This window comes from Mustela nivalis, assembly GCF_964662115.1.
Source record: "Mustela nivalis genome assembly, chromosome: 7".
Classification (NCBI taxonomy): Eukaryota; Metazoa; Chordata; class Mammalia; order Carnivora; family Mustelidae; genus Mustela; species Mustela nivalis.
The window spans coordinates 126,105,358-126,130,526 of record NC_139026.1 but is presented as its reverse complement, the minus strand read 5'-3'; the positions used below and the strand labels follow the sequence as shown (position 1 = coordinate 126,130,526).

General features: G+C 37.7%; 2 protein-coding genes across 2 annotated transcripts in view; both read left to right on the top strand.

Annotated features, from left to right (window-relative positions):
- Window positions 1–7,914, top strand: part of TRDMT1 (tRNA aspartic acid methyltransferase 1) — a 55,337-nt gene extending 47,423 nt beyond the window's left edge. The window contains exon 11 of the mRNA XM_082742021.1: window positions 4,858–7,914. Coding sequence (XP_082598147.1) covers window positions 4,858–4,958 — 101 coding nt within the window. The 3' untranslated portion in view covers window positions 4,959–7,914. The remainder of the gene's footprint in view (window positions 1–4,857) is intronic.
- A 16,158-nt stretch (window positions 7,915–24,072) lies between these two features.
- The window catches only part of CUBN (cubilin), a 260,304-nt gene continuing 259,207 nt past the window's right edge, over window positions 24,073–25,169 (top strand). The window contains exons 1-2 of the mRNA XM_082742010.1: window positions 24,073–24,263; window positions 24,661–24,790. Coding sequence (XP_082598136.1) covers window positions 24,151–24,263; window positions 24,661–24,790 — 243 coding nt within the window. The 5' untranslated portion in view covers window positions 24,073–24,150. The remainder of the gene's footprint in view (window positions 24,264–24,660; window positions 24,791–25,169) is intronic.

Here is a 25,169-nt window from a genome sequence, read left to right as displayed (position 1 = left end):
AGAGCATGTTTTAAATTCTAAATAACGGGGACGCCTGGGCGGCTCAGTTGGTTAAGTGGCTGTCTTCAGCTCAGGTCATGATCCCAGCGTTCCTGGGATCTAGTCCCACATCGGGCTCCTTACTCAGCAGGGAGCCTGCTTCTCTCTCTGTCTCTTCCTGCCATTCTGTCTGCATGTGCTCTCTCTCTCTCTCTCTCTGACAAATAAATAAATAAAATCTTAAAAAAAAATTCTAAATAATGGATTTACAGATGAAGTTTTGGAACACATCCTTATGTACATGGGGGGTAAACTGACTGTATAATTTGTCCTCCTGGTATTTGGTTCTCGGGGTGTAGTCACAGCAACCAGGTTTGTTTTGTAACTCTCTGCCTTTCTCTTGGTGATCTCATTCAATCACAAATATCATGGGGAGTGTTATTTAAGAAAAACACAAACTTTCCTTGTCTTAGTCTATGTCACAAAATGAGTGAGAACATCATAAAACAAATAAAGAGCTGAGAATTGGACTCAGGAATTTTATTCCCAGTCTGTCTTTTTGCTTATTGTTTTTTTTCCCCCCCTTTTTTAAGATAAACAATCAAAGGTACTTTCCATAGCACTAAAGAATGAAGTGATTTATTATCTAATAACTAATTCCTGTGTTTTGAGTACATACATCTTTAAGCAGTGCTAATCACTGTAGAAATACTGACACTTAGCATGAACCCTAGAGTCAGACTGACTGAGTTTGAATCCTAGCAGTACCTTAACCCCTCCGCTTTAGTTTACACCTCTGTAGAATAGGGGTAATCACAAAACCAACTTCATAGGGTCTTCATGACCGTTGAGTTAACATATATAAAATGTTTACACGCTATCTGTAACACATTATAAAATTTAAATGTCAGCTTTTATTTTTAGAATGATGGACATTTATTTGCTTTTATAGCCTTGCAGGGTTTTTTTTCATCATTTAAAAATTTTACATAGGTAAATTAGGGTTTTTCACAGCTCTCTGAAAATATATGTATAATACATACAAGAAAGGCTTTTTAATTGCTTGACCTTCTTTTAAAATATGTGATATATTTGTATAATCAGGCTTGATTGATGTCACCACTGTCCCTCTCTGACAGACTGTCCTTCATGTTTGCTTCCAACATGATTGACTCTGAATCTGGAACGGGCATTGTTTGAGTTGTTTGTCCGTGGTCAATGATGGATTTGCATTGATCCTTTCATACATTTTGTGCTGGTTCTTTTTATGGCTAGTGGCATGTATTTGTGAGATAGCAAGCTTTGGAAGAGGCCACTAACCTATACTTACAGAATGAAAACTTCTATCTTGACCTTGTTAATGCTATGTTTCTTTGTTTTTGAAGATTATTTTTATTTTTAATGTACCAGTTTTTAAAAAGTCACCTTTTCATTTTAAAAAGTTATACCTGTATATAAAATACACCCCTCACATATATAATCTTTGTAAATCTGACTTATTTGCTTTTAAACCTTTCTTACCTTGTGATATAATCTTAGTATTATAAAAGGTCATCCCTGGAATATTCTAAGGCTATGATCTATTTGTGTCTCTGGCTAAGTTGAATGAAATAATTTTTTTTAGATAACTAATGTGCTTACCTAAGACATGTTATCTTTATAATAGCAGTTTTATGATTTTGTTCAATTGCAAATATAATTTTATTATGTAATCACTTATTTTACTGCAATAACTATAATGTCAAGTGTTGATGAAGCAACTTTATCATAATCAATTCTTCCTTCTGGTCTGTACATAAAATATAATTTAATTTTCTTAATACTTTTAAATTATTTCTTACATTTTATTACATAAATTGCTTTTCCTTTATTTAATTGCTATGCCAAAGGATACTGAATAAGAAAATTGTAACTAACATTATAGTCTATATTTCATGGACAGTCTTTTATGTTGGTATTTGCAAGGCTTTGTTCTAGCAAATTTTGTAACTGTGGGCCAATTTGTTTTAAAAAAGAGTATAGCAAATGGAAGTCCAATATGAGAAAGCACATTTGTGGAAACAGAATATAAAGAACAACTGTGAGAGATTTGTGTCCAGAATATATAAAGAACTCTCAGGGCATCTGGGTGGCTTAGTAGGTTAAGTGACTGCCTTTGGCTTAGGTCATGATCCCAGAGTTCTGGGATCGAGCCCCACATCGGGCTTCCTGCTCAGTGGGGAGTCTGCTTCTCCCTCTCCCTTTGCCACTCTGCCTGCTTGTCTCTTTGTCAAATAAATAAATAAAATCTTAAAAAAAAAAAAAACCTCTCACAACTCAACAATAAAAAGAAAAATAATTCAATTAAAATTGGGTGAAGGATTTGAATAGGTATTTAATAAAGAAGACGGACTAACGACCAATAAGCACATGAAAAGATGTCTGCATCATTAGTTATTAGGGAAATGTAAATCAAAGCCACAAGAAGATATCATTTCACAAAAAGACAAGCAAAAACAGTGTTGATAAGGATGTGGAGAAATCAGATCCCTTATACACTGCTGGTGGGAATATAAAATGGTGCAGCCACTTTGGAGAACAGTTTGGGAGTTCCTCAAATGTTAGACATGGAGTTACTGCATGAGTCTGCATTTTCACCCCCAGGAATATATACCCAAGAGAGCTGAAAACATGTCCATGCAAAAATGTATACAATATTTATGACAGCATTATTCATAATCAAAAAGTAGAAACAACCCAGTGTCTATCAGTGGATAAATGGATAAATAAAATGTGTTATATCCATGCAGTAGAATACTGTTTAGTTATAAAGAGGAAGGAGTATTGGTCCACCATGTTGCTTTGTTTCTTAGATTCCACATATAAGTGAGATCATAGAGTATTTGTCCTTTTTTCTCTGATTGACTTCATATAGTATAATGCCCTCAAGGTCCATCTGTATTGTTGGAAATGGCGAGATTTCATTCTTTTTTTTTTTTAATGACTGAATAGTATTCCTGTGTGTGTGGGGGGGGGTTGTTTTCATATCTTGGATATTGTAAATAAAGCTGCAATGGACATGGGGTGCATATATCTTTTAAAATTAGTGTTTTCATTTTTACCCTATAAATACCCAGAAGTAAAATTAGTAGATCATATGGTAGTTCTATTTTTAATTTGTTGGGGGAAACTTCATACTGTTTTCCATAGTGGCTATACCAACATACCTTCCCTCAGTATATTTTGCATATTAACCCTTTATTAGGTATATGATTTGCAAATATTTTCTCCCACTCCGTAGATTGCATTTTCCTTTTGTTGATGATTTTCTCTGCTTTGTTGGGTGAAAGCTTTTTCATTTGTTGTAGTCCCTCTTATTTATTTTTACTTTTTTTTGCCTTTCCTTTGTCGGGTCCAAAAAATTGTTGCCAAAATGTCAAGGAGCTTATTTTACTGCCTGTGTTTTCTTTTAGGAGTTGATGATTTCAGGTCTTCCATTCTAGTCTTTAATCCATTTTGAGTTAAGTTTTGTGTGTCAGAGCAGAGTTTCCAGCTTTATTCTTTCACAAGATGGCTTTGCTATTTAGGGTCCTTTGTAATTCTGTATGAATTTAAGATAGTGTATTCCACTTCTGTGAAAAATGCCATTGGAATGATGACAGGTATTGCCTTGAATATGTAGACTTTGGATAGTGGACATTTTACTAATACTTCTTCCAGTCTATGAGCACGTACTATCTTTCCATTTGTGCCTTCTTTCATTTCTTTCATCTGTTTCTTACAATCTTTTATGTATACAGATCTTTTACAACCTTGATTAAATTTATTCTTAGGTATTTTATTCTTTTTGATGGAATTGTAAGTGGCATTGTTAATTCCTCTTTCTGATAGTTTGTTATCAGTATATAGAAACCCAAGAGATCTTTGTATCTTAATTTTGTATCCTGAAACTTCACTGATTTTATTTATTAGTTCTCACATCTCTTTTTGGTGGAGTCTTTGGGTTTTTATATATATAATATCATGTCATCAGCAAATTGTGACAGTTTTGCTTTTTCCTTTCCATTTTGGATGCCTGCTATCTCTCTCTTTGCCTAATTGCTCTGGCTTCCAGTACTATGACTTCCAATACTATGTTGAGTAAAAGTGGCAAGAGTTGGCATCCCTGTCTTGTTCCTGAACTTAGAGGAAAATGTTTAGCTTTTTACTTTTGAGTATGATGTTAGCTATGGGCCAGCTTTCTTTTTGAGGTAATAAAAATGTTCTAGAATTAAATAGCGGAGATGTTTGCAAAACTCTGACTATTCTAAAAACCACTGAATTTTACATTTTAAAAGGGTGAATTTTATGTCAATAAAGCTGTTAATTTTTTTTTAAGATTTTATTTATTTATTTGAGAGAGAGAAAGCGTGAGAGGGAAGGAGGTCAGAGGGAGAAGCAGACTCCCTGTGGAGCTGGGAACCCGATGCGGGACTCGATCCTGGAACTCCGGGATCACGACCTGAGCTGAAGGCAGTGGCTTAACCAACTGAGCCACCCAGGCGCCCCCATAAATCTGTTATTAAGTAAAGGAAAACAACTATGAAATAATGGTAGCCACTACTTTTCCTGACGTGCCTTAAAATACAGATTTTGATGAGTTTCATGGATGTTATGGTATACTTATGTGTACACTGAGTATAGTATGTTATATGACATCATAATATCACATTATGTACGCAATGTAACCTTATATTTTTGGCTTCAAATTCTCACTTGTTAGTTGAATTTCATGGAGATTTTAGGGACTTATTTATGTGAATGACCACTGTGTTCTTACAAAAAGATACATCATCCTTTTATCTTTGAAAGTTAATATTTTAAATGACTATGTTGTAAATTATTATCTCTCTTTTCTAGGATTTCCTGAGAAGATAACAGTGAAACAGCGTTACCGTCTACTTGGAAATAGTCTCAATGTGCATGTAGTAGCTAAACTAATCAAAATCCTTTGTGAATAATTTAAAAATGACTATGAAAGATGGTCACATTATTTCTTCATATCCAGATGGTAATTCTAAAATTCTATTCTGAATTGATTTGATGAAATTCAACTAAACTATCTTTATCTCTTTAAAAAGAACTTTGGATTTATCATAAAAAGGCCAGTTTTTTCCCTAAATTTGTATTACTGTATTTTGTAAACCAGAAATTATTATTATGCTTTAAGAGAATATATTTTCATATGAAATTGTTAAATATATCTTTAAAATATTCTTTTTTTAAAAAAAGATTTATTTATTTATTTATTTATTTGACAGACAGAGATCACAATTAGGCAGAGAGGCAGGCAGAGAGAGAGGAGGAAGCACGCTCCCTGCTGAGCAGAGAGCCCAATGAGGGGCTCAATCCCAGGACCCTGGGATCATGACCTGAGCTCAAGGCAGAGGCTTTAACCCACTGAGCCACCGAGGCGCTCCAAAATATTCTTTTTAATATTATGGTATTGACAAGTTTAGGAACATTGGAATTTGAATGTCTTAGTATTTTATGAAGTGTCATGACAGGCATAGTATTGTGAACCTGAGATATTATATTTTTATATGTTAATTAAACAAATTACTTTATGAATCCTATCATTTTTTTGTTAGATGATTAATTCCTCATTCTAAAATGATGATTCTAATTTTGGCCTATTTCAAACATTGAATGTTTTACTTAATTCCAATCCTTTAGGGACGCCGGGGTGGCTTAGTGGGTTAAAGCCTCTGCCTTCGGCTCAGGTCATGATCCCAGAGTCCTGGGATCGAGTCCTGCATTGGGCTCTCTGCTCAGCAGGGAGCCTGCCTCCTCCTCTTTCTCTCTCTCTGCCTGCTTCTCTGCCTACTTGTGATCTGTCTGTGAAATAAACAAATAAAAAAATCTTTAAAAAGAAAATTCCAGTCCTTTAAACATTTCTTAATTGTAGCTAAACAAATGCATATAATATTTTAAAACGAATTATCATCATTCAGCATTCTTACAATAGTCTGAAGAAAATGTCAGAAAAATAATCCTAAATTCTTTATTACCTGTCCATTGGAAGCTACAGAAAATGTAGATACACATTATCTGATTATCTTTTATTCTACCTCCTTCTGAACCTCGAAGCTTCATTGTCTCTTCTTTTGTTATTTGTAAATAACTTCCCTTCAGTTTGCATTCATCAGAGCTTGCTCTTGTCTTCCTTCTCTGCTGCTGCTTGTAAGTTAAATTTTCCATCACATTCTAAGGATGTAGCATGACATTCAGATTTTAGGGAGGAGACTCTGCCCTCTGACCCCAATTCATATAACTGTTCTGTGAATTAGCTTTTTAAACTTTTGCTTTCTCTTTCAATAGACTTCTTGGAATTTGGGTTTCTAATCAGATTGTCTTATACCATAAATCCTGTGGTTTTGATTTCAGTGATAAATGCAAGGGACAAAGAGAAGAAAATTGAAGTAAGACCAGAAATTGTATCACCAAATAAAAATGATATTTTTATTTTTAAAAGATAATCATTTTGATGTGGAGAAATTAGAACCCTGTGCCCTGGAAATATAAAATGGTGGAAATATAAAATGGTGCAACCACTGCAGAAAATAGATGATGATCCATTAAAAAAAAATTGAACATATAATTACCATGTGATTCAGCAATTCCAGTTCTGGATATTTACCCAAAAGGATTGAAAGTAAGGACTTGAACAGATATTTGTATACTAATGTTTATAGAAGCATTATTCACAATAGCCAAAAGATGGAAATGATCAAAGTGTCCATCAGTAGATGAATGCATAAACAAAATGTGATGTATACTTCTGTGGAATATTACTCAACCATGAAAAGAAATTCTGACATGTGCAACAACATGGATGACCCTTAAAGATATTATGGTCAGTGAGATAAGCCAGACACAAGAGGACAGATTTTCTATAATTCCACTTATATGGCATATGTGAAAGCATCGAGTTCATAGAGACAAACAGTAGACTAGGCTTTACCGTGGCTTGGGGCACCTGGGGAATGGGAGTTCGTGTTTAATGGGTACAGAGTTTCTGTTTGGGATGGTGGAAACATTCTGGGGATAGATGGTGGTGATGGTTGCACAGAGGTATAGATGTACTTAATGCCACTGAACTGCATACTTAACAGTCCTTAGAAGGGCAAGTTTTATGTTATATACATTTTACCACAATTTAATAAAAAACATAATTGTCCCTCCACCAACATTTTTTTCAGAGGAGCTCATAGAGAAGTATGGATATAGGGAAGCTGTAGGCCAATGCATACATAGATCAATGATCACATCTACATTTTGTGTATGATGTTTAAAGACAAACCTTATTACAAGTCTCTTAAGTTTTAGTATACAACAGTCTGAAATTCCTTTGGCACACTTTCACTAGGTTCTCTTCACTGTTGAAGAATCTCACTAATAAAAAGGTTCAGAGTTTTACTGTGATTAAGCTATAATTACAGTGTCCTATGCCCCATTGAGCAATGTCACACAAAATAACTGTTGAGAACAGTGCACCAACTGTAAACCTAGAAAAGCTCCGTCGAGTGTTTTCCTCCTAACTAAAAGAACATTGCTTTGTGAACTTTTTTAAATTATTGAAATATATTCACGGGCGTCTGATGATTCTTGCCCTTGAAAATAAAAAAGTAGCAAGCATAAAACTTACACCTTAACGAAGACATATTTAACTGTGTAATATACTTAGTTTATATGTACGTGTAAAATTAGTCTTAAAAATGGTATTTTATTGAATGCCTGCTCTATGTTATCAGTAATAAATATGCCTAACATTTGTTCTAGAAATTCTATTTTCTGATGTTTGGACTTACTGTTAACTTATGCAGTATTTTGGAAGTTATAGCCTCTTCTGTTAAAAAGAACTGTGTGCAATGAAATCTTTGCCATTTCTAACAGTAAACTTGATTTTTTATCCTCCTTTTTCTATCAGTTCTTTTGGTGCTCTTTCAAATTGCTTGCCAAATTTAAGTTACTCCCCTGCCTCATACTTTTAGTAACTTTTTGGGGTCCGAAGGTACTGAACAAGAGATAACCAAATGAATTAATACAAACAAGATGAATCATACTGGAAAATTCTTCTGAGGAGCAGCTGGGTAGTTGTCATATGAGAAAGATCTGGAATTCAACAGTCTTAAGAGGTGGTAGAGCCGAGTGACAGAAGGGAGGGCGTGAACCACCCTGTTACTAAGGGATCAGTTGACCTTCAGAGCAACTTGTGTATTTCATTTTGGCTCTTTAATCAGACCTGCACCCTGGGCAGTGCCCATAAATAGTGAGAAAATACCTCTGACAACCAGCCCACTTGCTCCCTTTCTCAAGAGTAGAGCCTTTTCAAGGGACAAAACCAGGAGTAGAAATTGTGAAAGTCAGGATTATGAAACACTTTTTTTAAAAAAATTGTGGGTAGTCAGTAGAATTCCGTAACAAAAGTCCAAATCTGTCTTCTGGTTCAACCTCAACATGGTTTGGGTAAGAACTAGAGGCTTCTGAGGATGGAGAAATGAAGCTAAGGACACATAAAACTCATTAATTCCAGTGATACCAGCGCTGACTGAAGAAGCAACTGCCATGTCAGCCCAACCTCAAGCACATAGTGATGGGTGCATCCAAACTGAGTTGGCTCTGGGTGCCTCAGATAGTTAAACGTCTGCCTTTGGCTCAGGGCATGATCTCCGGGTCTTGGGATCCAGCCTGGCATCTGGCTCCTTGCTAAGCAGGGAGTCCTCTGCTTCTCCCTGTTCCTCTGCTCCTCCCCACCTCTTGCTCTCTCCCTCTCTTTCAGATGAATAAATAAAATCTTAAAAAAACAAAAATCAGAGACTGTCTTTTTTTTCATTGGACATTATTTCCTGCTTTGTCGAAGATTAGTTGACCATAGATTTGAGGGTCTATTTCTGGGCTCTCTATTCTGTTCCATTGATCAATGTGTCTGTTTTTGTGCCAGTACCATGCTGTCTTGATGATGACAGCTTTGTAATAGAGCTTGAAGTCCGGAATTGTGATGCCACCAACTTTGGCTTTCTTTTTCAATATCCCTTTGGCTATTCGAGGTCTTTTCTGGTTCCATATAAATTTTAGGATTATTTGTTCCATTTCTTTGAAAAAGATGGATGGTACTTTGATAGGAATTGCATTAAATGTGTAGATTGCTTTAGGTAGCATAGACATTTTCACAATATTTATTCTTCCAATCCAGGAGCATGGAACATTTTTCCATTTCTTTGTGTCTTCCTCAATTTCTTTCATGAGTACTTTATAGTTTTCTGAGTATAGATTCTTAGCTTCTTTGGTTAGGTTTATTCCTAGGTATCTTATGGTTTTGGGTGCAATTGTAAATGGGATGGAATCCTTAATTTCTCTTTCTTCTGTCTTGTTGGTGTAGAGAAATGCAACTGATTTCTATGCATTGATTTTATATCCTGACACTTTACTGAATTCTTGTACAAGTTCTAGCAGTTTTGGAGTGTAGTCTTTTGGGTTTTCCACATATAGTATCATATCAGGAAAGAATGTCCAATGGAAAAAAGACAGTCTCTTCAATAAATGGTGTTGGGAAAATTGGACAGCCACATGCAGAAAAATGAAATTGGACCATTTCCTTACACCACACACGAAAATAGACTAAAAATGGATGAAGGACCTCAATGTGAGAAAGGAATCCATCAAAATCCTTGAGGAGAACACAGGCAGCAACCTCTTTGACCGCAGCCGCAGCACCATCTTCCTAGGCAAGTGAAGCAAGGGCAAAAATGAACTACTGGGATTTTATCAAGATCAAAAGCTTTTGCACAGCAAAGGAAACAGTTAACAAAACCAAAAGACAACTGACAGAATGGGAGAAGATATTTGCAAAAGACATATCAGATAAAGGGCTAGTGTCCAAAATCTATAAAGAGCTTAGCAAACTCAACACCCAAAGAACAAATAATCCAATCAAGAAATGGGCAGAGGACATGAACAGACATTTCTGCAAAGACATCCAGATGGCCAACAGACACATGAAAAAGTGCTCCATATCACTCGGCATCAGGGAAATACAAATGAAAACCACAATGAGATATCACCTCACACCAGTCAGAATGGCTAAAATTAACAAGTCAGGAAATGACAGATGCTGGCGAGGATATGGAGAAAGGGGAACCCTCCTACACTGTTGGTTGCAAGCTGGTGCAACCACTCTGGAAAACAGCATGGAGGTTCCTCAAAATGTTGAAAATAGAACTACCATATGACCCAGCAATTGCACTACTGGGTATATACCCTAAAGATACAAACATAGTGATCCGAAGGGGCACATGCACCCGGATGTTTATAGCAGCAATGTCTACAATAGTCAAACTATGGAAAGAACCTAGATGTCCATCAACAGATGAACGGATAAATAAGATGTGGTATATATACACATAATAGAATACTCTGCAGCCATCAAAAGAAATGAAATCTTGCCATTTGCGACGATGTGGATGGAACTAGACAGTATCATGCTTAGCGAAATAAGTCAAGCAGAGAAAGACAAACTATCATATGATCTCCCTGATATGAGGAAGTGGAGATGCAATGGGGGAGGTTAAGGGGGTAAGAGAAGAATCAATGAAACAAGATGGGAATGGGAGGGAGACAAACCATAAGTGACTCTTAATCTCACAAAACAAATTGAGGGTTGCTGGGGGGAGGGCGATTGGGGGAAGGGGGCTGGGGTCATGGACATTGGGGAGGGTATGTGCTATGGTGAGTGCTGTGAAGTGTGTAAACCTGGTGATTCACATACCTGTACCCCAGGGGATAAAAATATATGTTTATAAAAAATAAAAAAAGAAAAAAAAACACATAGAGAATGGAAAAAAAATCAGAATTTAGAATCAAGAGATTCCCAAATAAGCCAAGATTACATAAGAAGGTTCTAACTTTAAGCCCATATAGACAAAGTAGTTAAAGCGTGTTTTCCTCGGGTGCTTATGTTATTGAAGAGAAGGCTAACTTTTTGTTGTTTTGTTCTCAGAACTATGACTATTTTAGGTCGCAAGTTATAGACTGGTTTACAAATAGCTTTGGATTTTGAACTTGAGTGAGGGTCTTATGGTCTCAGCAGTTTTCTCATAGCCTGTGGTTGAACTCATTATGTAGTTTTTCAAGACAGCCTTTGAACCTGCCTGTGCTAGAACTCTTCCTCTCAGATTCCAGTGTCAGAGTTTGTTGCATACAACTATCTTATCAACTTCCTGATGTTCATTTATTTTTGTGATCCACATCCAATCCAGCCTCTTCTTCCATCCATCATATCAGGATATCTCGGTATGCCTGTAATACTTCATTTAGGAATGCCCCTGTGCACATTTTATTAAAGGCAGTGAGAATCCTAGACATGTTGCTCAACTTTAGTTTATAGCAACCAACCTGTCAGCACCCATTTTTCCTCTCTTGTCATTCCTTTACTTTGCTACTAAAATTTTAAACTTTCAGTTTTTGTTTTGTTTTTTGTTTTTTTTTAACCCTATTTTCCTAGCCTCTATGTCTACTTCTCTCTTTAGGACTTCTAAGAATATTTTACACTAAGATTCTTGTGCTCTTCAAAATCTTTTGCAACCGTGACCCAAACTATTTCACTATTTTTGTTTTGACTCGTGAGTTTATTCCTTTTAAAATTTATTTGTTCTGATAAATACGAACATGTACAGAGAACTTTTGGCTTCTGGTTCCTGAAGTACCCAAATAAATTTGTTTTCTGAATCTTATTTTCAGCTACATCCAACACTTACAGCTCTCCCTCAAGTACACTATACCTGATTCTTAAATCTTTCAAAAACTTATTTCTCCTGTAAATATCTAGATAGAAATTTTCCCAAACTGGAAGATGGAAGTTTATTTTCCCATAGAACTCTTCTTCATAGCTCTGAATGTTCTCATTTCTTTGCTGGTACATACCACGGTTCCATTGTTTATCTCAAGGATTTGCTCTGTATTTTATTTTGTTTGTGCCTTTATGCCTATTCCTATCAGTGCAGATTTAAATTATAAGAGTGTAAGTAGGGAACATGTTCATTTGGCCAAGTTGGCTCTATAATCAGATGAGATCACCTGAAGAGTCTTAAAGAGAGAGAGTGGACAGTAGAGATGTGGAGCTGAACTCATCCATTACTGAAAATTCAGTCCTCAGTCCTCTCTATCCTTACCCCTCCAAGCCATTTTCCTAAGGTCTCACCCTTTCCTATTTCTTTTGCTTAGGATACCCAGATAATTCAAGAGCCAACATTTTTCCTAAGCCCTATTCTAGAATTTGTATGCTGGGACATCTTTAACTTGAGTATCTTCGCATCACATCAAACTTAGCATATTTGAAAACAAATCATTCTCCATTTAAAAATCGGTCCCACTCTGGGTGGCTCTATCGGTTTCAGCTCAGGTCATGATCTCAAGGTCAGAGAACTGAGCCCTGTGTCAGTTTCCTCGCTTAGCATGGAGTCTGTTTGTCCCTCTTTCTCTGCTCCTTCCTCTGCTCTCTCTTTCTCTCTTTTTCTCTCTCTCAAATAAGTAAATGAATGAACAAATACAATCTTTAAAAAAAAAATTTAAAAATCGATCCCACTCCAGATTAACTTCGGTATTTATCTTCATGGCATTGCTTCTCTTCCAGTCTCCCATGTTCAAACTCCATCACCCAAGGTCATCACCACCTTCTTTCTCACTCTATTTCCATTTACCAGCTTCTGTTAGTAAAGTGACCTTCCCAAGAAGTCCTTCCCTGAGCAGTGATTGACTTTAGGAAAACAGAAAATGTCACTTTGAAACCTCAAGACACACATGTCCATTTGCAACTAGATTCGTATGCTTAGCTAAACATGCGGACATTGAACAAATTTTAGCCTTCTGAATTTAAGCTAGCATGAATATCATTTATACTCAGCTGTTACTCTACTCAGCTATTTCCTTACACAAGTACAGGTGAACATTACACAAATGATTGGAAAAACCTAATGGAATGTGATAGTCCTTGTGCAGTAGATTTGAGTTTTGCTGTTTGAAAAGATAATGCTATGGATGATTAGACGATGAGCTGGATAGTTGCTGATTTGAACTCGTTTTAAGTGAGAAACATCCCGTATTTTGGAGAATGTAAGCTTCCAAGAAGGCAGGGATTATTTTTTCCTCACTGCTACCTTCCCAGGGATTAAAACAGTACACGGTCTCTGTTGAGCCCTTAATAAATATTGGTTAAATGACTGATTATAGTCCCCATACTGGATCAATATAGAAGCTGAAGGCTATTACACTAAACAGTATCTTTGAGTCACTCTCCTGAGAACTGTTTATGTTATTGCCACTTTCTCCATATCCAGAGGAATTGCCAAATTTACTCAGATTTGGAATGCATGGTTTAAAAAACAATTCTAGGAAAGGACTTGATCTTTTGGCTTTTGAGGAAGTTGTGCAGATAGAAATTTTTTAAAATACTGCGTTCTGTCTTATTGCGTGGGCAAGAGGGCAGGCTCATTTCTCTTTGCTCCTTCTAAGTACAATTATCAATTCTGGATACTATGATTATAAAATAATGGAAGAGGCATCCTGAAAGAGAGCTCTGTAAGGTGGGAAGAGGAAAACAAACCAGCTAGGTAATCCCAAGACTGGAAGGGGAACATGGTTGCAGAATGTCTTACAACCTCCCACCCAACAGAGGAAGGTGACCCATGTCTGATGTCTCCTGACTCCCAGCCTCATGAGATAAGGGAGCCTAGTGTGGCTCATTCCTATCCCAGATGAAACTGGAGTCCTGCTGACCAACATGAGATGAGTCTGATACCACCAGCAAGGGCAATATATATGGCTCCCCACTGACAAGTGGCCAGGGGAAACACTCTATTGTAAGGCCTGAGACGCCTCTTGCTTGCTGAGAATACCGGACAGCCAAAGGGCACTGGCAAGGGGATCCTAAGACAAAAGGCCTGATCTAGGAAGCTTTTTATCACCATGGACAGGAGGCTCCTTACCCCAATTTATAGGTGACAGGGCAAAACTTCTTCCCCCAAAGCAGCACCATCAAGGACCATATGGAACCACAGCAGTACCAGATAAACCGATCAGACCAAAGGCACTGAAATTTAAACTGCCACTGGAATCACAAACCAAAAAGTAGGCCAGCATGCTAAACCATAAAGAGAGTAACTACTTGCTAAAATAAAAGATTAAAATAAGACCCAGAGCCTCCTAACATAATAGGCAAAATATCCGGGATACAATCTAAAACTACTTGTACCAAGAACCAAGAAAACCACAACTTGAATGAGAAGAAATAGTCAACTGATGATGCCACCAAAATGAACCAGATATTGGAATTATCTGACAAGGATTTTAAAGCAGTCATCATAAAAATGCCTCTACAAATAATTGCAAATTCTCTTGAAACAAAAAAATGGAAAGCCTCAGCAAAGAAATAGGTAACATAAAGAATTTTAAAAAGTTAACAAAAAGAAAATCACCATGGTGTATGCATTATATCCCAAATTTTAGAAAAATAAATAATGGTGATTATTTAACTGAAAAATACAATAATCAAAATAAACTTAATGAATGGTACAGTAGAAATGACAGATTAAATCAATAACTTGAAAATAAACCAGTAGAGTTTATGAATCTGAATAACAGAAGTAAGATTGGAGAAAATTGAGCCTCCGTGATCTGTGGGACAATAACAACAGTGCCCACATTCATGTATCTGAAGTTCCAGAAGTAGAGGAGGAAAAAAGAATAGAGCCAGGAGAATATGCAAAGAACAGATGGAAACATCTCACATTCAGCAAAAGATACAGTTGTGCAGGTTCAAAAAGTTGAGTGAGCCATAAATAGAATAAACTTAACTCCAAAAGTTGCATCATAAACATGAAAACTAAAAACAGGAAGACATCAAAAGCAGCCGGAGAAGTGACACATGATATTACACTACACAATCTGAATGACAGCTGATTTTCATCAGAACCACGGGAGCCAGGAAGTGGCTCAACAGTTTCAAGTGCTGAAGGAAAGGACCTATCAGCTGCAAATCCTATTCTCCAAACCACCCTGCGGGAATGAAGGATAGAAAGTATTTGTTGCTAGCAAACCTACTGCCAAAGAATGCCTAATGGAAGTTCCTCAAACATAAATGAAATGATGAAAGGCATCCTGGAGCATCAAAAGGAAGAACAATGGAAAGAATTAGGGATGCATACAATAAATATGGCCCTCGTGAATTTTTATGAATCACATTTGATGATTGAGACCAAAATTGTAATTTCATCTCATGCTCAAAGACAATGATACTTAAAAGTAGGGAGGGTAAAGGCCCTAAATGGAAGTGAGATTTTGTTTCCTGTGAAATGATAAAATGCTGATCCCAGGAGACCATGGTAAGTCATAAATGTATATCTTAATACCCAGAGCAGCCACTGCAAAAACTAACAAAGAAGTGCACTCAAAACACTATAAATAAATCAAGTTGGAAGGCAAGAAATGGGAAACAAGGCTGGGGAGTGGAGGAAACGAGCAGAAAACAAAGGATTAAATGGCACACACACAGCTCTACCACATCAATAATTATATTAAATATAATTGGTGAAAATACACTAATTAAATTACAGATATTGGCAGAGTGAATGAAAAAAAATTATTAATTACATGTATTTACAAGAAACTCAATTCAAATTCAATAATGCAGGTGGGTGAAAGTAAACATGATATGGTACAAACAAGAACCACGAGGGAAATTTACCATAATGATATAATTCAGAAGAACAAAAAGCTATAGAAATGAAAATATGAAATGTAGAAAAACTGGAAGCATATGAAATGTCCTTCAGTGAGACAGTAGTGAAATAAGTGATAAGGAAACCTATCAAAATGCTACTCAATGATGGAGGCCCTTTGGAAAACAGTATGGCAGTTCCTCAAAAACTTGAGTTACCATATGATCCAGCAACTCTTCTCTTAGGTGTGTGCCCAAGAGAAATGAAAACATATTCACGCACAGACTTGTACACGAAATGTTCACAGCAACATTATTCATAATGGCTGAAGAGTGGAAAGGACTATTGTGTTTGCCAGTTGATGAACAAGTAAAATGTGCGAATCTGTGCACTAGATTCAGCCATAAAAAGGAAGGAAGTCCCAACACATGCTAAAGCATGGATGGACCTTGGAAACATGATGCTAAGTGAGAGAAGACAGACCCCAAAGAGCACATATTACATAATTTCATTTTATATGAAATGTCCAGAATAGGCAAGGTAGATTAGTGATTTCCAGGGGAAGGGGAGAGAGGGGAATTGAGAGGCACAGAATTTCTTTTTGAGGTGATGGAAATGTCTGGGATTAGTGGTGATGGTGGTACAACTCTGAAAATACTAAAAAGCATTTAATTTTATACTTAAGTAGGGTGAACTTTGTGGTATATAAATGTAAATTTAATGTATGAATAATATATGAATATACATAACTTAATTGTATATAATAATACAGTTATTCTCAAAGAGACTGGGTGGTGACATTGAATTAGGTTTATGTGAAAAAAGAGGAAAGGAGGAGACAATTTTATCCACGTGCCTCCAGATTATAACCATGAAATTATTCGTTTGTAAATTGGAATAAGATTAGGGTTACATTAGAGGAATTGAATTCTAAGTTTTCTTGTTTATACTCTGCAAATTGAATATAGTATAGTTACATTTCTTTTATCATTAAAACATTCTTTCATTCAATACCAATATTCTATTCCAAGTCTCAACTATGGAGCCTGATCATTTTAAACTAGCTTTGAAGTCGCTGCTTCTTTTGCATTCTGACAGCACATAATACAGTCTCTTCCCCAGATGCTTTCCCCACAGGACAGAGGCTGTGTCTTGCCCTGTTCTGTCTGCTCAGCACCTTTCTCGGATGCTGATGAATGGTAGGTACCTCATAAATAATTGTCCGGTTAATCTGACTTGAATATGAGCATGCTGAGTTTTATAGCCAAATCATTATGGTCTTTAACGGCTTGGGGAACTGCTGAAATAATTCTATCAGTCAACTTAAATAAGAAAAATACATTCAGTTTTTATAGGAAAGGGATTTAATACCAGAATTGTATGTAACTCCTAGGGGATTGTTTATGCCTCCTATAAACATAGTCTGGGAGTTGTTGACAAAGCTTGATTTAGCAGGACTTCTGTAGTAAATATAGCCCAGGTTCCGATATAAAAAAAAAAAAAAATACAAAGGGACAAAGGCTTCGGTTTTTACAGATCTTGAAATAAGGGCACTGAAAAATACAGAGAGCTGAGGTCATCTCATCCTTCTTCCTGCCCCGATGACACCACCTTCTATCTTCCCACAGATCTGTGTGGCACTTCAATTAACGAATCCCCTGGGAATGATGGTGCTTTGTAAGGCATCAGCCTTGTGAAAACACTCCTCCCATCATAAATCACATCCGTGGAGCAAAGCCTCTCACTGCCAGATAAAGATGCTTCTGTGTGCTGCTCCTGTTTGCAGCTTCCCAATTAAAAATACAAGAGGCAGAGTTCTGGACTGTGCCAAATGTCCCTAAACTCTGCTTTTCTACCCCCTGCCCCTGCTCAGTGGGGATAGGCTCACCTCACTTGCTCTCTCCATTTCTATCGTATACAAAACATCGCTATAGAAGTGGATTTCTCCCTTTTCAAAAGATCGGATCCAATGCGCGTTGCACTTGTTTGCCGCGTCCACTTCTCAGCTCCTCACAGTGAATGTTGGCGCAGTCTGGAGTTTTTCTTCATGTTGTGAGTCATGGTATCTGAATCTTACACTTCACTGCCTTGTTCTGGGAATTCCAAGAGTCACCAGGTCGAAAACTTATTTTGTTTTTTTTTTTTTAGGTTACCTTGGACAGGAATGTCAGAAGGGTTTACCCATGGCACAACCCAAAGACAGCCTACACTTTGGTATTTCACAGTTTCACGGAAATTAAGCTCAGATGAATGGCGTGGAAGTGCTGAAATCCTGGTATCAAGAGCTTTTGGAGGTAGAGAAAGCTGTGCTGTGTTTCCTCATGGGCTTTTGGAGCCATTAATCCGAGCAATTTATATTTCCTCTGGTCCCTGCTCTATCCTTGACCAGTCCCTGTCCCAGAATGACACAGTCCATATTTTGTGTTTCCTAGAATCTGTGACTTGAGCTTAACATGTAGGTGTTGTATGTGTGTCTACATGTGCCCTTGGCAACCCTGTGCTCCTTATCTGAAGCCCTAGTCCTATATTACATTCCTTCCCCTGAATATGAATTTTCTGATTATGTTCTCCCTGTTTATGTAGGGATTATCATACTTGAAAAAAAAAAAAAACTGAAAAAATATCCCAGAAAAGAGCTCCAAACTCTCAATAATGTATAGATCTACCTTCTCAGGAAAATCTCTGCCAAACCTGAATTATTCAAATGGTAACAATCAACTCATAATTCTTTTCCATTCTGCTCAAGGATAATTGCAATCATTGCCGTAATGAGCATGGAGAACAAATGCCTGGATCATATTCCCCGAGTCAGGACCACACTGCATTCAGAGATCGGTTCATCGCAGTAGCGGGTGTGCTAATTTCCTAGGAGGTAATGCATTTCCCATAAAATGAGCAAATGAGTGGTTTTAAACTTACACCAATTTCCGTAATTATTTTATGTAATCCTTCATGAAAATTGAATAGACAATTGGAACGGTATTGTATTGCCTTGAAATTTTGCGGGAAGTCACAAAACTAGCATATGTAAATGTACCTTTTAAGCAATGTTATGGCCCTGAAAAAGAGAATGAGCTCAGCGTCATAAAGGTTATAAGAGATCATGATATTCACTGACGTTTCCATTAACGGCTAAAAATGCAGATTAGTTCTACAGTGCTCTCTTTTAAACTGATACGAACATTAAAAGGGACCAAGGGAAGCACCAAAGCCAGACTGGAGCTATAAAAATGAGATGGGAGCTAGATACAGGGTGTGAGACTTGACATTCTTCCTTAAAGCACCTCTGCTTTTCCACCCTCTCCTCACTCCCACACCTGTCCAGCCCTCTGCCAGGTAAGTTCAGCTGGCCCACCAGACATACCACACCAGCTTTGTTTCACTCAAGATAAAAGAGCGGGCCCAATCAAAATTCTCCAACCTGCCACGTAAGGCCCTCAGTCAGTGCCTTGGATGCCCTCACTTTCTTCAAAATGACTCTCCTGGACTTAAAGAGCCACTGTGTCTAGAGTCTGCACAGACTGGGTTAAGGACCCCTTCCTCAGTTTGGTACATGCTGTTTTCCTAACAGCGTGTGGGTATATATTTTGTCATGTGTTGTCCTCTCCATCTTCATAATGTTGTGCAAGTACGACTCTCTAGAAGTACCTATATTTTTATTGCAAACCACAGTAGGTCATGGCCTTTGCAGCTTTTGAATTTTTCTCAGTGTTAAGGATGTCATACTATCTGCAATAAGTTCTTATTAAGACTATAAAGCAATGGAATTTGGAGGAAGCTAGAAGGAATGAAAAACGAGCCTTGGTAAAGTAACAGGTATCAGAATTATGTTAGTTTAGTATTGAGGCACCTTCCAAGAATTTGGAGAAAAGATGGAAAACAAGGGCCTAAATAAAGTCTATACACTTAGCAGAAAGATTTCCAACAAACTTTTCTCAGCCAGGTAGAAAACTAGAGGACTTGTTTTCTGAAGAAAGTGAATATCCCCAGGTGAGAAATACCTTCCAAAATGAACATTCGGGGTTGCCCAGTGAAATTGCCAGGTTCCATTCTGTCACCCCATGATAAAACTGACTAGTCAGGAACACCGTCCCTGCACACGGAGCTTATCATCCACTTGTTAATGTTTTATTCTTAAATGGAAATGGATACATAAAGATCCATAGGTATTCAAGAAAGCCTCCACCATGGAGTAGAAAGACCCAACAACCAAATAGGAGACAAAGAGCTTAGGGAAACCAGAGACCATGCAGTAAATAGAAAAAAAGCAACTATGATATTTTCCAAATAACAGGGGAGGTTACAACAATGAATCAAGAACAAGAAAGGATTTTGAACTTCAGAGAATTTTTTAAATAAAAAATTTAAAAGTTAAATACAAAGATCTTTGCACAAAGTAGAACCAAAGAAGATAAAGACATAGAAAACAGAAAAGAAAGGTGTGGAAAACTAAATCAATCTCAGAAAAATAGAGAAACGGAAGTAGGGATGCAGCCCCTGGCTGTAGTTTGGGCCATCTCGGATCCTCCCTGCACCCGTGATCAATGACTAAACCACTTGAGAGTGACACTCTGCCAGTGTCCCTCAGATCTCTGTGCAGCCAAATCTAAACTCAGGGTCTTCTGCCCCAAACCTCATTCCCCTGATTATTCTCATTTATTCAGTTATCAATACCTCTGTCCTTCCAATTTCTCAAACAAGGAACCTGAACATCAACCCTTCCCTCCTTAACTGCACAAATACTTTGGTAGGTCCTATTTCTTGAATATTTCTCACCAGTTCCTGTTTTCTGCTCTCTCTCTGCTACTGCCTTGTCGGGGTGGGGGTGCTTTCCTGTTCACATCTCTTTCACTGTACTCCAACCTCCTCACCAACTCTGGGTCTGAGACTGGGCTCTGCAGGAATGCTTGTCAAACACAAACATGACCATGTTAGTCTCCTGCCTACAGTATTCTCATAATTCTCCATTATTTATAATAAAATCTAAGCTCATTACAATGACATGTCAAGGTCTTTCTTGATCTGACTTCTCGTCTATTTTAGAAATCTCATCTTCCACAGACAGACACTGCTCTGGCCATGTTGACTTCTTTTCTACCCAGAAAGCATAGGTGTGTCATTTTCTCCATCTGAAATTCTCAATCCCACTACTTTGCCTGGAGAAGTCTTCATTCTGTACAACTCAGCTGGTCTCTAGGGAATCCTGCTTTGCTCTTCCTGGGCAGAGTTAATTCTATTCCCTATCGGTGTTTTCCCTTTTTTGTTTATTTTCTTTCTTCTCTTTTGTCCTTACCAGTGTTTTGACTATAGTGATCCCTCCTTAACCAGCAATTTTACTCATGTGAAATTCTAGTATATTAGAATTTCTTCCCATGTACATTTTTGATGACTACAGGGTTTTCTTTTTGCATTCTATTGGGACTTATTGAGAAGGGTGGCAACTCGGGATTCAGAATAGAAAAAAGGAGGTAAAGCGGATGGCACAGAAGGAGCAGAGGTTGTACAAAGACATCCTGGAGAAGTTAAAGGAAGGAGAAAGGAAAAGATAATTCTGGTTCTTACAACTGTGTTCTAGTGCTTTTGTAAGGGGTGAAGGAGTGAGAGAAGGGAGCTGAGATTTCTATAACATTGCTGTGGAGCCAGGACAACAGGTAGGGAAGTGAGACTATGAGGCAGAACTGGGAGCAGAAGTCATGAGTTGTTGATTAGCCACTCACTGACCTACAGATCTGGAGACACTGACACAACCCTAATTCCATCGAGCTCATTCATAGTCCCCAGGGCATGTCTCTGTTCTGGAATCCTCTTCCAAAAGAGGAGAGGGGAGACCCCACTGATTTTCTTTGTACCCAAGATTTTAAAATCAACTGTGAATTCTTCTTTCGGTTCCATTTAACGAACCCAAACCTAAGTGGTGGGAAAAGGAGGAGAGGTATTAATGATATTTATTCACATGATAATGAGTTTTTATTTAGTGGACACTTATGTGCCAGAGACCAAATGTGCTAAGCATTGTATACACCTTCAGTGCTGTTATCTTTCTGTTGATGAAGAAATAGGGCTACAGGGTTAGGAAGTGATGGAGCTGGAGTTTGAAACCAGGTGAATGAGCTTGAGACCCCATATTCAACCATGTGGTGTCCCCTAGACAAGACTTCAAAGGAAAAAGATCTACACTGTATTTCACTTGTATTCCTGTCATTTTGTAGGGTAAAGGGCTAATACATAAAGAGCCCAACAAGGTATTTGTGGAATGTATTCTGGATTAAGGAGGAAATGGGAGATTTGCTAGTCAATGAAAGACAGGGTTTTGGGTCCTTAGAAAGTTTACCTTGAGGGAGGGAAGAAGGCTTATTATTCTTCTTCTAAGTCTGAAGGTCATGGATTCTAAGACGTTTAAAATTTCTCTTTGCTGAAGAAATTCCAAATAAAGTAGGTAAACAGAATTCACGATAATGCCATGGAAACAGTGATTGATTTTTATATTGCTTTCACCAAGTCATCATAAGCAGACGGTCTAACTTGTCTATTGATCTCAGCTGGAGTTGAGTAGGTGAGCCGGAGGTAAAATTTCCCAACCTACCAAAAGTCAGTTGGACCTTGAAAGGATACTACTTTCTTGTTTTTTCCTAAAGTGAGGGACAGTTAAGAATTGTATGTGCAGATTAGGAACAGAGAAATTATCTTTAGTTTCTTTAATAATAATCACATTAATAAAATAGGAAAATCCTATAAAACAAAGTTCTTACTGAGATTACACTGGAGACCTTTTCTACTGAACAAAAAGATTGGCTGAGTACCTATATATACTTTATGAAAATAGTTACAGTCATAGCTCAGAGGGGTAGAATTGTCCTTGGTGTTAGAAGATGCTACCCCATCCTATTTTGTCCCGTTCAGTGGGATGACATCCTTTCTTGTTGTGCAGCCGTGACCATTATCCATCTCCAGAACTTTTTTCATCTTTCCAAAGTGAACCTCTGTACCCATTAAACAAGAGCTCCCCACCCTCCCTTCCTCTAGCCAGGAAACCAGCATGCTCCCTTCCGTCTCTGTGAGTTTGACTACCTTGGGTTCTTCCTGTAAGTGGAAGCATACGGTATTTGTTCTTCTGTGTTTGACTTGATTCATTCAGCATAATGTCCTCGAGGTTTATCCATGTTGTAGCAGGTGCCAGAATTTCCTTCCATGTTAAGGCTGAACCATACTCCACTGTATGCATGTAATGCCTTTGTTTATCCATTCATATCGGTCAGCGGACACTGGGATTGCTTACATATTTTGGCGATTGTGAATGATGCTGCTGGGAACGTGGTTGTACAAATATCTCTGAGTCTCTTTTTTCAGGTCTTTTGGGTGTATACCCAGACGTGGAATTACTGGATCCCATGGTAATACCATTTAATTTTTTAAGGAACTACCATACTGTTTTGTAGCGGCTGCACCATTTTATTTTCTCACCGGGAGTGCACGAGGGCTCCAATTTCTCTGCATCCTCACCAACACTTGCTATTTTCTGGTTTTTGTTTGCTTGTTTTAATAGTAGCCATCCTAATGGGTATGAAGTGTTATCTTATTGTGGTTCTGATTTGTGTTTCCCTCATGAATAGTGAACCTGAGCATCTTTTCATGTGCTTTTTGGCAATTTGTATATTGTCTTTGGAAAAATGCCTATTATCTCTGCCCACTAACAAGGAGGCTATTTTTTTTTTAATTGTTGTTGAGTTATAGGAGTTCTTTATGTATTCTGGAAATTAACCTCTTAACACATATATAATTAGTAAATATTTTTTTCTCATTCTGTAAGTTGTCTTTTCACTGTGTTGATGGTGTCTTTTGATATATAAAAGTTTTTTCATTTTCAGATCGCCCTGTGTATCCATTATTTTGTTGTTGTTGCCTGTGCTTTTGGTATCCTATCCAAAAAATCATTGCTAAGTCCACTGTCATGAAGCTTTCCTCTTTCGTTTTCTTCCAAAGAGTGTTAGCTCCTGTTTTTAGGTATTTGATGCATTTTGAGTTAATCTTTGTATATGGTGTAAAGTAAGGTCCAAATTCATTTTTTTGCATGTGGGTATCCAGTTTTTCTAGTATCGTTTGCTGAACGGTGGCTTCTTCTTAAGCAAGGATTGTTTTAGTGGATGTTTCCAAAGCAGTTTGTCACTATTTCAAAGGTCAGACAGATAATGATTAAGTTGTGCATCACTTAAAGGTAGATTTTGACCTCTTAGAAGTTGAATAGTACTGAAGATCTAAGATCATTTACATCCCTTGGGAAGAAAAAAATAACATAGCCTTCTAGGGCAAAGAAGAGAGAACTGAAAAGGTGCAGGATATTTCACAGGCCAAAGTACATCTGCCTGATTTGCTGTCTCTCAAATCCCACACTCGGCTGGAGTGCTTCCCTCTTCCTGACAACGGAGGAGGGTTGCTGAGGAATATGTCCTCATCTTTTCTTTGGGGTTTGGTGCTTTTGTTGACATTTGCTGAATCAAATGGTGAAACTGGAGAACTTGAGCTGCAGAGACCAAAGAGAAGTACTGAGCTCCAACAGTAAGTAGACACCTGGGTTACTGCTGCTGAGGGTCCAGGGCAGGTGGTCATCAGTTTCCTCAAATAGCCGGAGAAGCAAAGGTGTAGTTTTTCTTCAAGAAAACAAGGATGTTAAAGTTAAGTAGGGAAAAGTATGTAGACTGATGTATGGGATCATCTTCTTCCACCTGAGTTATTCACTGGCCATTTTGCAAATCAGGCAAGTATGCGATTACTAGAAGCCATCTCTAGGGAATCTGCAGAGATAAAGGGGCGGAGAAGCAGGGAGAATCTGGTTGAGTTGACCACAGAGTGAAAGTGAACGCAGAGAAACCCTCATGAGTTTCTCTCATGAGGAACGTAGTTTAAAAATTACACATGCTAATTATGGATGCATCCTTTGGTTTGATTTATATAGGCCTCGGATGGCTGCAGAGAGGGGAAATTTAGTGTTTCTTGCTGGGTCTGCTCAAAACATTGAATTCAGAACTGGATCGCTGGGAAAGATCAAATTAAATGGGGAAGATCTTGGCGAATGTTTACATCAGGTAATACAATGGAAATATATCTAAGTAATTTTGTATAACTGTATATAGTCATTTAATTCAAGAGGTCTATATGAATCTTAAATCTTTAGCCCGAGGAGCGTAACCAGAGGTGAGGTAAGTCCTCTGAAGAACAATGCCGTTGGACTAACGATGGGCAGAAGGAGGAATTCTAGTGGGATATGGCTCGTAGTGGGGGTTTATGTCCTCTTCTCCATCTAATCCAGAGGAGGCCCCCAGGGTTGTCCTGGGGCTCCTGCACCAAGAGGAGCAAGGAAAGAAAGGGGCCAGAGAAAGGTTTGGGTGTGACCAGTTGACTAGTGCCAGCGAAGAGAACTGGCCAATTATTCTCCTGTCTCCCTGAGTGTTTTCAGTGTCCGTT